A 12,101-nucleotide genomic window follows, 5' to 3' on the forward strand; every position below is an offset into this window, starting at 1 on the left:
CTCTAGGCAATTATTTCGTTTCTCAAACCAATATATTTTTTCTTCTGGCTCCTCCATGGGATTTCATTTGACCTCACTTTTTGCTTCACTTTCATTTTAGGGAACTACTAGTATATTAAACATCATTATTTTTTAAGGCCTTATGACTTCAAAGGGTACATAAGGGTGAAAACCCATTTTCTTTAACGATACCTGTTTTTCTCTAATGCATCAGGAGGCATACTTTATTGTTAATAGTGGGGGTGGAGGGGAAGGACACATTACGATGACCTGTGCTGATTTCAGTCCTAAGGTAACTTATCTTTTAAACTGATCTGAGACTGAGGCGAACCTAACTTTTACATTGGAAAATTTCAAGAGTGAAAAAAACCCTGAGATACTCAGGCAAAATTAACCCCGCCTCCACGCTGTTTGGAGCAACTGTCTCAGGAATCCTCCCTCCCTTAGAATGTGGGAGAGGTTTGGTGGGGCGGCAGCTGCAAAGCAAGGAATCTTTCCCATTCCTCGTGGACACGTCCCCCCTCCCACCCTCTTCCAATTGGTGGCAGCTGCTGGGGCATCCCAGTGGAAATTTCTCTCCAAGTCTTCGCCGAGCGCCGCGGGCGGGCAGCAGCTGAAAGCAGTCAGGGGTGGGGACTCTCTGCTCCCTTTAGACAAGGAAAGCAGCCTCGCTGGCTCCAGCGCTGCCACTTCTCTGGCTCATCGTAGCAGTCCCTCAGGTGTCCTTCTTCAAGTCCAAGAAAACACCTTGGAAACCTGAGGCGGGTTCTCTCCGCGCTAGGATACCCTACGGTAACTTAACAACGGAAGAAGCTTCAGAATCACCTCAGCACTTGTCAAAACACCTTCCCAGGTCGGGGGGTGGTAGGTGTTATGTGTGCGTGTGTGGAGAGAGTCGGCTCCTGGAAGGAAATGTCTCTTCTTGCCGGTCCGAGAGACACATGGTGTAATCTGGGCAACGCTCCCGCTAGGGTGCCCACCCTCACACGTAGTCCCGCCTGCAAGCCCGCGCCTAGCACCTCCGCCCTTTCGCGCCCCCCTAGGCCGCCCGCGCTTCCCCACCCCGCCACACGGTTGCCCCCGCCTTCGCGGGCGCCCGCCCCACCGTCCCGCGCGCTCGCGCACGCGCACGCCGCGCCCGGCAGCCCTCGGCGCTGTCATGGCGGCGAGGAGTAGCTTCAGTGGGTACAGGGACATTCGTGCGAGCCGTGGGGGAGCGAGCTGTGGTAGTAGCAATCTCACCACCGCTGGCAGCCTCAGCCGGGGTGTCCATAGCGCCAGGGCGGCTGTTTTTGCAAAGGCTCAGCGCAGGGGTCGGGTGGGCCAGGAAGCCATGGAGTTCTGTGCAGCCGCGGACTCCCGGGGAGCGGACTAGGGAAACTTGGAGGCTGCGACCAGGTGCACTGACCTCTCTCCTCCCTCCCTTCCTCGCCTTCGCCGCCGGGCCTCTCCTCCCTCCTAGCCACAACACACACCTCCCCTCCTCTCGCCGTCGAACCTCAGGTGCTTGAGTGCTCCACTCCTCCCCCTGGGCCGAGCGTTGAGAGTAATCACCGCCCCCTTCCCCCGCCTTTTCCTGCCCTGGATCTCCGCCGCCACCTCCGTCTCGCGGCTCCCTGGCGGGGGGTGAGGACGAGTCCGGAGTATCTGGGTGAGGAGGAACTTTCTACTTATGTGGTAGCTTGGGGACCCCCTCTTTTCCTCGGACCCTTCATTTCCCAGCGACAGTTTCTCTTTCCGTGCACCTGTGAGGAGAGGTAGCCCTGCGCCTGGAACCTGCGAGAGTGTGGGGGAGGAGTGAACCTGTTCAGGGGCCTCTTGAACCCGCCTTCAGTCAGAACCTACCTCTTTGAGCCAGGGAGGGTAGCGGGTGGCTGGTAGTAGGGTCCCTTTAGCAACTTATTTGACAGACAGTAACTATTTCCCTCTCCCCCCCACGAAACCCTAAAACAAAACCTAGCGTATTTAACATTTATCTAATCTTCCAATAGGGTTTGGCGTTGTTGTCAGCCTCGGGGAGAGAGATTGGACAAATATTCTCCAAGAGGAGGAGGGCGACTCCAAGGACTTTCCCCATCAACTGCTTTTGGGGTTTCTCCACAACTTGGAAGAGTGACCCTTTTCCTGTTGTGTTGCGTGTGTGTGCTTATTCCTAGTGCTGCAACTGCTGTCCCGTAGTGACTCTGAGTTGTCCTTTCTCGCGAACTAGCTAGCAATGGCTAGTGAAGACAATAATGTCCCTTCCCCGCCACCAACAGGTGATGACGGGGGAGGTGGAGGGAAAGAAGAAACCTCTGCTGAAGAGGGTGCATTGTCCCTGAAACCAGGGCTCCCCATCAGGGGCATCAGAATGAAATTTGCCGTGTTGACGGGGTTGGTTGAAGTTGGAGAAGTATCCAATAGGGATATTGTAGAAACTGTCTTTAACCTGGTAAGTAGATACCTATTTTGTAAGCATATATTCTTATGAGTAGGTTGGGGAACTAGACGTTGAAGCTGGAGCCATGTGCTTGACTCAGACTGATGATGGCTTTTTCCATGGATGGAAGCACAAAATTCTGCTGACCTAAATGAAAGAATTTTTTGTATTTTTCAATTTAAGAGGAATTATGTAAATGTAGGTGCTTCAGGTTTTGTGAAACTGAACCGGTACCACTTTTGTGCTAAGGAAATAATTGTCGCTTGGAAGTATTTTGTGGGGGTTCCAGTGGGGAAGTTTTATTATATAAACATTGTTTTTTCTTGGGATGTATGTAACTAAGTCTGCATTCCTCTTCAACATTTTAAAGATATTTTTGTCTTTTTTTGGACTTGAGAAATAAATGCCCTATGTACTTACTTACTCTTTTGAGTTGGCCTAGGTTGCATTTTGCTGTAAGTTTTGAACATGAAAGTTTTGTTCATAGATGAACAAAGATTTGTTCATGATGAAAGATTAATTTGCTACAAAGTCAGTATTTATATTTTGATCAGTTTTATTTTAGACATAATTAACAAAAATTGAATTTTGGAATGGATTTGGGTTACATCTTGTGAAAATTGAATGGCAGTTTGAAAAGAGGATTGTGGCAGAATCAGTCTAACCAAATCTATTTCTTTAGTAAATGCATGTCTAACTATAAGGCATATTTGGTCTTTGGAAGCTGCTGGTTATACTCAGAACTTTGTTATTTTTGAAAGGTGGATATGCAATACTTTTTCTCTACTCCATTCTTAAAAATGGTTATTTCTAATGGGGGTGTTTTAGATTTCTGTACTGCAACTTCTGTTGCCCATCAGTTTATGGAATGAAAAGTAAGTTTGGCCTTAAAAATACTTCCACCTCTTCTGCCTACTTACCTGTGTTAGGAAGATAACGGATTGGAACAAATATGAATGTATAATGCTGTAATAACTATTTAGTACTCTTCCCTTTTGCTTCTGTGTTTTCAAGATTAGGCTTGTTTTATTCCAGGGCAGTTAATTATTTCCTTAACTAGACCTTTACTAATAGTCTGGTCACCTGCAGTACAACTTCTAGAATGAGAAAGGAGCTAAATGAAATTCACTTACTTTTGGAGTATAAAAACTCCAATAGGGTATTTCTCTACCATTTTATTTGTTTATTTAGAAAGAACAGACACATATATACACATTTTTAAAAACCTATATATTATGGAAATGTTCACATATATACAAAAACAGGATAGTTCTCTAGTATCCATTATCCAGTTTTAACAATTATTAAACTTTGGGGATCTAGTGTGTTTGTGGTCTTTAGAAGTTTGTAAGTCTCAAAGAGATAAATGGTAAATTGATTCATTCCTTTACCTCAAAATAGACTTGAAAATAGACTTTTTTTTTAAGATTCCTTTTTCTGTTTCTTTTTTTTTTTTTTTTTTTTTTTTTTATAATTTTTTATTTTTATAAACATATATTTTTATCCCCAGGGGTACAGGTCTGTGAATCACCAGGTTTACACACTTCACAGCACTCACCAAATCACATACCCTCCCCAATGTCCATAATCCCACCCCCTTCTCCCAAACCCCCTCCCCCCGGCAACCCTCAGTTTGTTTTGTGAGATTAAGAGTCACTTATGGTTTGTCTCCCTCCCAATCCCATCTTGTTTCATTTATTCTTCTACCCACTTAAGCCTCCATGTTGCATCACCACTTCCTCATATCAGGGAGATCATATGATAGTTGTCTTTCTCTGCTTGACTTATTTCGCTAAGCATGATACGCTCTAGTTCCATCCATGTTGTTGCAAATGGCAAGATTTCATTTCTTTTGATGGCTGCATAGTATTCCATTGTGTATATATACCACATCTTCTTGATCCATTCATCTGTTGATGGACATCTAGGTTCTTTCCATAGTTTGGCTATTGTGGACATTGCTGCTATAAACATTCGGGTGCATGTGTCCCTTTGGATCACTACATTTGTATCTTTAGGGTAAATACCCAGTAGTGCAATTGCTGGGTCATAGGGCAGTTCTATTTTCAACATTTTGAGGAACCTCCATGCTGTTTTCCAGAGTGGCTGCACCAGCTTGCATTCCCACCAACAGTGTAGGAGGGTTCCCCTTTCTCCGCATCCTCGCCAGCATCTGTCATTTCCTGACTTGTTGATTTTAGCCATTCTGACTGGTGTGAGGTGATATCTCATTGTGGTTTTGATTTGTATTTCCCTGATGCCGAGTGATATGGAGCACTTTTTCATGTGTCTGTTGGCCATCTGGATGTCTTCTTTGCAGAAATGTCTGTTCATGTCTTCTGCCCATTTCTTGATTGGATTATTTGTTCTTTGGGTGTTGAGTTTGCTAAGTTCTTTATAGATTCTGGACACTAGTCCTTTATCTGATATGTCGTTTGCAAATATCTTCTCCCATTCTGTCAGTTGTCTTTTGATTTTGTTAACTGTTTCCTTTGCTGTGCAAAAGCTTTTGATCTTGATGAAATCCCAGTAGTTCATTTTTTCCCTTGCTTCCCTTGCCTTTTGCGTTGTTCCTAGGAAGATGTTGCTGCGGCAGAGGTCGAAGAGGTTGCTGCCCGTGTTCTCAAGGATTTTGATGGATTCCTTTCGTACATTGAGGTCCTTCATCCATTTTGAGTCTATTTTTGTGTGTGGTGTAAGGAAATGGTCCAATTTCATTTTTCTGCATGTGGCTGTCCAATTTTTCCCAGCACCATTTATTGAAAAGGCTGTCTTTTTTTCCATTGGACATTCTTTCCTGCTTTGTCGAAGATTAGTTGACCATAGATTTGAGGGTCTATTTCTGGGCTCTCTATTCTGTTCCATTGATCTATGTGTCTGTTTTTGTGCCAGTACCATGCTGTCTTGATGATGACAGCTTTGTAATAGAGCTTGAAGTCCGGAATTGTGATGCCACCAACGTTGGCTTTCTTTTTCAATATCCCTTTGGCTATTCGAGGTCTTTTCTGGTTCCATATAAATTTTAGAATTATTTGTTCCATTTCTTTGAAAAAGATGGATGGTACTTTGATAGGAATTGCATTAAATGTGTAGATTGCTTTAGGTAGCATAGACATTTTCACAATATTTATTCTTCCAATCCAGGAGCATGGAACATTTTTCCATTTCTTTGTGTCTTCCTCAATTTCTTTCATGAGTACTTTATAGTTTTCTGAGTATAGATTCTGTGTCTCTTTGGTTAGGTTTATTCCTAGGTATCTTATGGTTTTGGATGCAATTGTAAATGGGATTGACTCCTTAATATCTCTTTCTTCTGTCTTGCTGTTGGTGTAGAGAAATGCAACTGATTTCTGTGCATTGATTTTATATCCTGACACTTTACTGAATTCCTGTATAAGTTCTAGCAGTTTTTGGAGTGCATTCTTTTGGGTTTTCCACATATAGTATCATATCATCTGCGAAGAGTGATAATTTGACTTCTTCTTTGCCGATTTGGATGCCTTTAATTTCCTTTTGTTGTCTGATTGCTGAGGCTAGGACCTCTAGTACGATGTTGAATAGCAGTGGTGATAATGGACATCCCTGCCGTGTTCCTGACCTTAGCGGAAAAGCTTTCAGTTTTTCTCCATTGAGAATGATATTTGCGGTGGGTTTTTCATAGATGGCTTTGATGATATTGAGGTATGTGCCCTCTATCCCTACACTTTGAAGAGTTTTGATCAGGAAGGGATGTTGTACTTTGTCAAATGCTTTTTCAGCATCTATTGAGAGTATCATATGGTTCTTGTTCTTACTTTTATTGATGTGTTGTATCACATTGACTGATTTGCGGATGTTGAACCAACCTTGCAGCCCTGGAATAAATCCCACTTGGTCGTGGTGAATAATCTTTTTAATGTACTGTTGAATCCTATTGGCTAGTATTTTGTTGAGTATTTTCGCATCTGTGTTCATCAAGGATATCGGTCTATAGCTCTCTTTTTTTGGTGGGATCCTTGTCTGGTTTTGGGATCAAGGTGATGCTGGCCTCATAAAATGAGTTTGGAAGTTTTCCTTCCATTTCTATTTTTTGGAACAGTTTCAGGAGAATAGGAATTAGTTCTTCTTTAAATGTTTGGTAGAATTCCCCCGGGAAGCCGTCTGGCCCTGGGCTTTTGTTTGTTTGGAGATTTTTAATGACTGTTTCAATCTCCTTACTGGTTATGGGTCTGTTCAGGCTTTCTATTTCTTCCTGGTTCAGTTGTGGTAGTTTATATGTTTCTAGGAATGCATCCATTTCTTCCAGATTGTCAAATTTATTGCCGTAGAGTTGCTCATAGTATGTTCTTATAATAGTTTGTATTTCTTTGGTGTTAGTTGTGATCTCTCCTCTTTCATTCATGATTTTATTTATTTGGGTCCTTTCTCTTTTCTTTTTGATAAGTCGGGCCAGGGGTTTATCAATTTTATTAATTCTTTCAAAGAACCAGCTCCTAGTTTCGTTGATTTGTTCTATTGTTTTTTTGGTTTCTATTTCATTGATTTCTGCTCTGATCTTTATGATTTCTCTTCTCCTGCTGGGCTTAGGGTTTCTTTCTTGTTCTTTCTCCAGCTCCTTTAGGTGTAGGGTTAGGTTGTGTACCTGAGACCTTTCTTGTTTCTTGAGAAAGGCTTGTACCGCTATATATTTTCCTCTCAGGACTGCCTTTGTTGTGTCCCACAGATTTTGAACCGTTGTATTTTCATTATCATTTGTTTCCATGATTTTTTTCAATTCTTCTTTAATTTCCCGGTTGACCCATTCATTCTTTAGAAGGATACTGTTTAGTCTCCATGTATTTGGGTTCTTTCCAAACTTCCTTTTGTGGTTGAGTTCTAGCTTTAGAGCATTGTGGTCTGAAAATATGCAGGGAATGATCCCAATCTTTTGATACCGGTTGAGTCCTGATTTAGGACCGAGGATGTGATCTATTCTGGAGAATGTTCCATGTGCACTAGAGAAGAATGTGTATTCTGTTGCTTTGGGATGAAATATTCTGAATATATCTGTGATGTCCATCTGGTCCAGTGTGTCATTTAAGGCCTTTATATCCTTGCTGATCTTTTGCTTGGATGACCTGTCCATTTCAGTGAGGGGAGTGTTAAAGTCCCCTACTATCATTGTATTATTGTTGATGTGTTTCTTTGATTTTGTTATTAATTGGTTTATATAGTTGGCTGCTCCCACATTGGGGGCATAGATATTTAAAATTGTTAAATATTCTTGTTGGACAGACCCTTTGAGTATGATATAGTGTCCTTCCTCATCTCTTATTATAGTCTTTGGCTTAAAATCTAATTGATCTGATATAAGGATTGCCACTCCTGCTTTCTTCTGATGTCCATTAGCATGGTAAATTCTTTCCACCCCCTCACTTTAAATCTGGAGGTGTCTTCGGGCTTAAAAAATGTGTTTCTTGGAGGCAACATATAGATGGGTTTTGTTTTTTTATCCATTCTGATACCCTGTGTCTTTTGACAGGGGCATTTAGCCCATTCACATTCAGGGTAACTATTGAGAGATATGAATTTAGTGCCATTGTATTGCCTGTAAGGTGACTGTTACTGTATATGGTCTCTGTTCCTTTCTGATCTACCACTTGTAGGCTCTCTCTTTGCTTAGAGGACCCCTTTCAAGATTTCCTGTAGAGCTGGTTTGGTATTTGCAAATTCTTTCAGTTGTTGTTTGTCCTGGAAGCTTTTAATCTCTCCTTCTATTTTCAATGATAGCCTAGCTGGATATAGTATTCTTGGCTGCATGTTTTTCTCGTTTAGTGCTCTGAAAATATCATGCCAGCTCTTTCTGGCCTGCCAGGTCTCTGTGGATAAGTCAGCTGCCAATCTAATATTTTTACCATTGTATGTTACAGACTTCTTTTCCCGGGCTGCTTTCAGGATTTTCTCTTTGTCATTGAGACTTGTAAATTTTACTATTAGGTGACGGGGTGTGGGCCTATTCTTATTGATTTTGAGGGGCATTCTCTGAACCTCCTGAATTTTGATGCTCGTTCCCTTTGCCATATTGGGGAAATTCTCCCCAATAATTCTCTCCAGTATACCTTCTGCTCCCCTCTCACTTTCTTCTTCTTCTGGAATCCCAATTATTCTAATGTTGTTTCGTCTTATGGTGTCACTTATCTCTCGAATTCTCCCCTCGTGGTCCAGTAGCTGTTTGTCCCTCTTTTGATCAGCTTCTTTATTCTCTGTCATTTGGTCTTCTATATCACTAATTCTTTCTTCTGCCTCATTTATCCTAGCAGCGAGAGCCTCCATTTTTGATTGCACCTCATTAATAGCTTTTTTGATTTCAACTTGGTTAGATTTTAGTTCTTTTATTTCTCCAGAGAGGGCTTTTATATCTCTCGAGAGGGTTTCTCTAATATCTTCCATGCCTTTTTCGAGCCCGGCTAGAACCTTGAGAATTGTCATTCTGAACTCTAGATCTGACATATTACCGATGTCTGTATTGATTAGGTCCCTAGCCTTCGGTACTGCCTCTTGTTCTTTTTTTTGTGTTGAATTTTTACGTCTTGTCATTTTGTCCAGATAAGAGTAAATGAAGGGGCAAGTAAAATACTAAAAGGGTGGCAACAACCCCAGGAAAATATGCTTTAAAAAAACCAAATTAGAAGAGATCCAAAATCGTGAGTGGGGAGAAAGGGGATAAAAAGAGGTTCAAAAAGGAAGAGAGAAAAAAGAAAAAAAAAAAAAAAAAAAAAAAAAAAAAAAAAGAAAAGAAAAGAATTTTTAAAAAAGAAAACACCTAAGAAAAAATGTAAAAAATATATATATATATATTAGATAAACTAGTAAAAAATCGTTAAAAAAGAAAAAGGTAACAGTTAAAAAAAAAAAAAAATTTTACCCGAAGGCGAGAAAAAAAAAAAATGTAAAAAGAAAAAATTAAATTAACTGCAAGACTAAAAAAAATCACAGGAAAAAAGCCATGAGTTCCGTGCTTGGCTTTCTCCTCCTCTGGAATTCTGCTGCTCTCCTTGGTATTGAAACCGCACTCCTTGGTAGGTGAACTTGGTCTCGGCTGGATTTCTTGTTGATCTTCTGGGGGAGGGGGCCTGTTGTAGTGATTCTCAAGTGTCTTTGCCCCAGGCGGAATTACACCGCCCTTACCCGGGGCCGGGGTGAGTAATCCGCTCGGGTTTGCTTTCAGGAGCTTTTGTTCCCTGAGCGCTTTCCGTAGAGTTCCAGAGGACGGGAATACAAATGGCGGCCTCCTGGTCTCCGGCCCGGAGGAGCCGAGAGCCCGGGGCCCCACTCCTCAGTGCGCCCTCAGAGAACAGCGCCCAGTTACTCCCGTCTGCCTGACCTCCGGCCGCGCTCCGAGCTCACCGAGCCTGCGACCGGTTCAAGGTAACACGGAGCTGCGAGCTTACTGTCAGCTCTGTCTCTGTAGCCGGCTTTCCCGTTCCAATACCCGCAAGCTCTGCGACACTCAGACACCCCCGATCCTTCTGTGACCCTGCGGGACCTGAGGCCACGCTGACCCCGCGTGGGCTTCGCCCCGGTTTAGCCTCTGGAGCGATGTCCCTCAGCGGAACAGACTTTTAAAAGTCCTGATTTTGTGCCCGGTTGCTCCGCCGCTTGCCGGGAGCCGGCCCCTCCCTCCGGGGTCTATCTTCCCGTCGCTTTGGATTCACTTCTCCGCCGGTCCTACCTTTCAGAAAGTGGCTGATTTTCTGTTTCCAGAATTGCTGTTCTTCTTCTCTTCGATCTGCCGATGGATTTTCAGGTGTTTGCAATCTTTAGATAAGCTATCTAGCTGATCTCCGGCTAGCTGAAGCAGTCTCAGCTTGCTACTTCTCCGCCATCTTGACCTCCTTTTTCTGTTTCTAAACGTCATCTTCCTTGGGTGACAGACAGAAATCTGTGGTAGTGATATAGCCCATAATTAGTTGTTTGTGTATGAAATACAACATTCTTCTGGCAGAAAGAGGATTCCAACTCCTTTAGAATGCCCTGTGTGAAGGTGGATCACCAAATATGAGTCATCTGCATTTTATTAAGGAAAATCCAAATCCTGAAGAAATGGTTTACTTATATGCTGTCTATAATTGTAGGCCTGTTAGAGATACAAGATTATTGGTTAAATTCTGCACAGCTGTATGTTTTCAGAGTAATAGGTGTCCCTTATAAAGGAGAGGGAAACTCTGTTCAGTTACACCTCTTCTTTACTTACGGTCATTCTCTTCTTATGTAGAGCACAGAATTAGATTAGTTCCTCCCTTTTCCATTCTACCTTACAGTACTTTACATGTTCCTTCATGGATATGTATGGTCTTGGCCAGTCTTTAGAAAATCTTGAGAACTGAAGTTTTGGGAATCTGATAAGCTAGTCCATCTCAACATTGTTAGTTCTACAGCACCTAAATATTTCCTGATAGTTATCAGCTTTAATCTTAATTCTGCTTAAAGAAGGAAATATTAATAATCATGATTTTACAAATGTTATGATGTTTACTATTTGCCAGGCAGTGGGTCAAGTGATTTACATATGTTTTTAAATTCTTTGAACAACTGTTTAATATATATCTCATTTTATGGATGAGTAGACAGAGACACTGAAAGGTTGAGTAGATTGCCTACTATTTGGTGATTCTTAGAATGGCCACCTTTCTAGGAGTACATCTGTCTGTTGAGTTGATATAGAATTGTTTGCTTCTCTGAGCAGGTATTTATAGCTCAGGTATAACTTTCCTCATATAAGGACACCTAATATTAATGATGAACTCTCCATCAGTATAATTCAATTCTTCTTCTTCTTCTTTTTTTTTTTTAAGAGAGAATGAGCATGAGCTGGGGGGATGGAGAAGGGCAGAGGGAGAGGGAAGGAATCTTCAGCAGATTTACCTGACTTGGGGATTGATCTCATGACCCCGAGATCATCATGTGAGCCTAAGTCAATCCAAGGCTTAACTGACTGTGCTACACAGGTGCCCCCCATTTCTTCCTCTAACATTCCAATAGCTTTCACAAAACTGCTTTAAAGAGTAAAACAAAAAACAGCTTTAAAGCAAAAACATTTTTCTGGCCATTCAGTTGTTTCTTTACTTGGCATGCAGATGTAGAAAGTTTATCATTACACTTTTTATAGTCAGTATATTGGATTAAAATGTATAAAATTGTGAAAAACTAGAATACAGACAGAAGAATATGTAATATGTGTAAGTTATTAAGTCTTACAATGATATAAGCCCTGTGAGTCTGGCTTACTTAGCCCAGTATATTACCAGTATGACTGAATCCTTCCTTATGTGTGTTCTGCTTTATTCTACTATCTTCACTGGATTTTTCATTAGTAAGTTTAAACTACTATTTATAGCAATTATAACTTTTTCCTATTTTTGATGCATTTTGTTAAAATAGATCATGTCCTACTGATTGTTTTTTTACTGATTACATGTTAGCTACTTAAAGTAATAATGTCTGTGCTGTTAAAATTAATAACTTCCCTTTCCCTGGAGTTGTCCAAATTAGTGGTTGAGCCATACATCCAGAGATCTTTACAAAGTGCTCTCTCCTAAATTTGCTAATGTAGCTTGACCTTACTGTAACTTGACTAAAATTCCTTTGAAATTTACCACTGTTCTTATAATTTCTCTTGCAAATCTGTTTTAAAGGTTTTGATTAATAGTACACCTTTGTATTC

The 12,101-nt window shown here is 41.6% G+C and overlaps 1 protein-coding gene across 2 annotated transcripts in view; it reads left to right on the top strand.

The window, feature by feature from the left end:
* The first annotated feature begins 1,127 nt into the window (after nt 1-1,127).
* The window catches only part of LRBA (LPS responsive beige-like anchor protein), a 734,202-nt gene continuing 723,228 nt past the window's right edge, over nt 1,128-12,101 (top strand). For both annotated transcript variants that reach the window (XM_013059156.2, XM_004758045.3), the window contains exons 1-2: nt 1,128-1,651; nt 1,992-2,431. In XM_013059156.2, the coding sequence (XP_012914610.2) occupies nt 2,216-2,431 (216 nt within the window). In that variant the 5' untranslated portion in view covers nt 1,128-1,651; nt 1,992-2,215. The remainder of the gene's footprint in view (nt 1,652-1,991; nt 2,432-12,101) is intronic.

The sequence above is a fragment of the Mustela putorius genome, unplaced genomic scaffold (genome assembly GCF_011764305.1).
Source record: "Mustela putorius furo isolate JIRA1106 unplaced genomic scaffold, ASM1176430v1.1 tig00000242_pilon_pilon_pilon, whole genome shotgun sequence".
Lineage (NCBI taxonomy): Eukaryota > Metazoa > Chordata > Mammalia > Carnivora > Mustelidae > Mustela > Mustela putorius.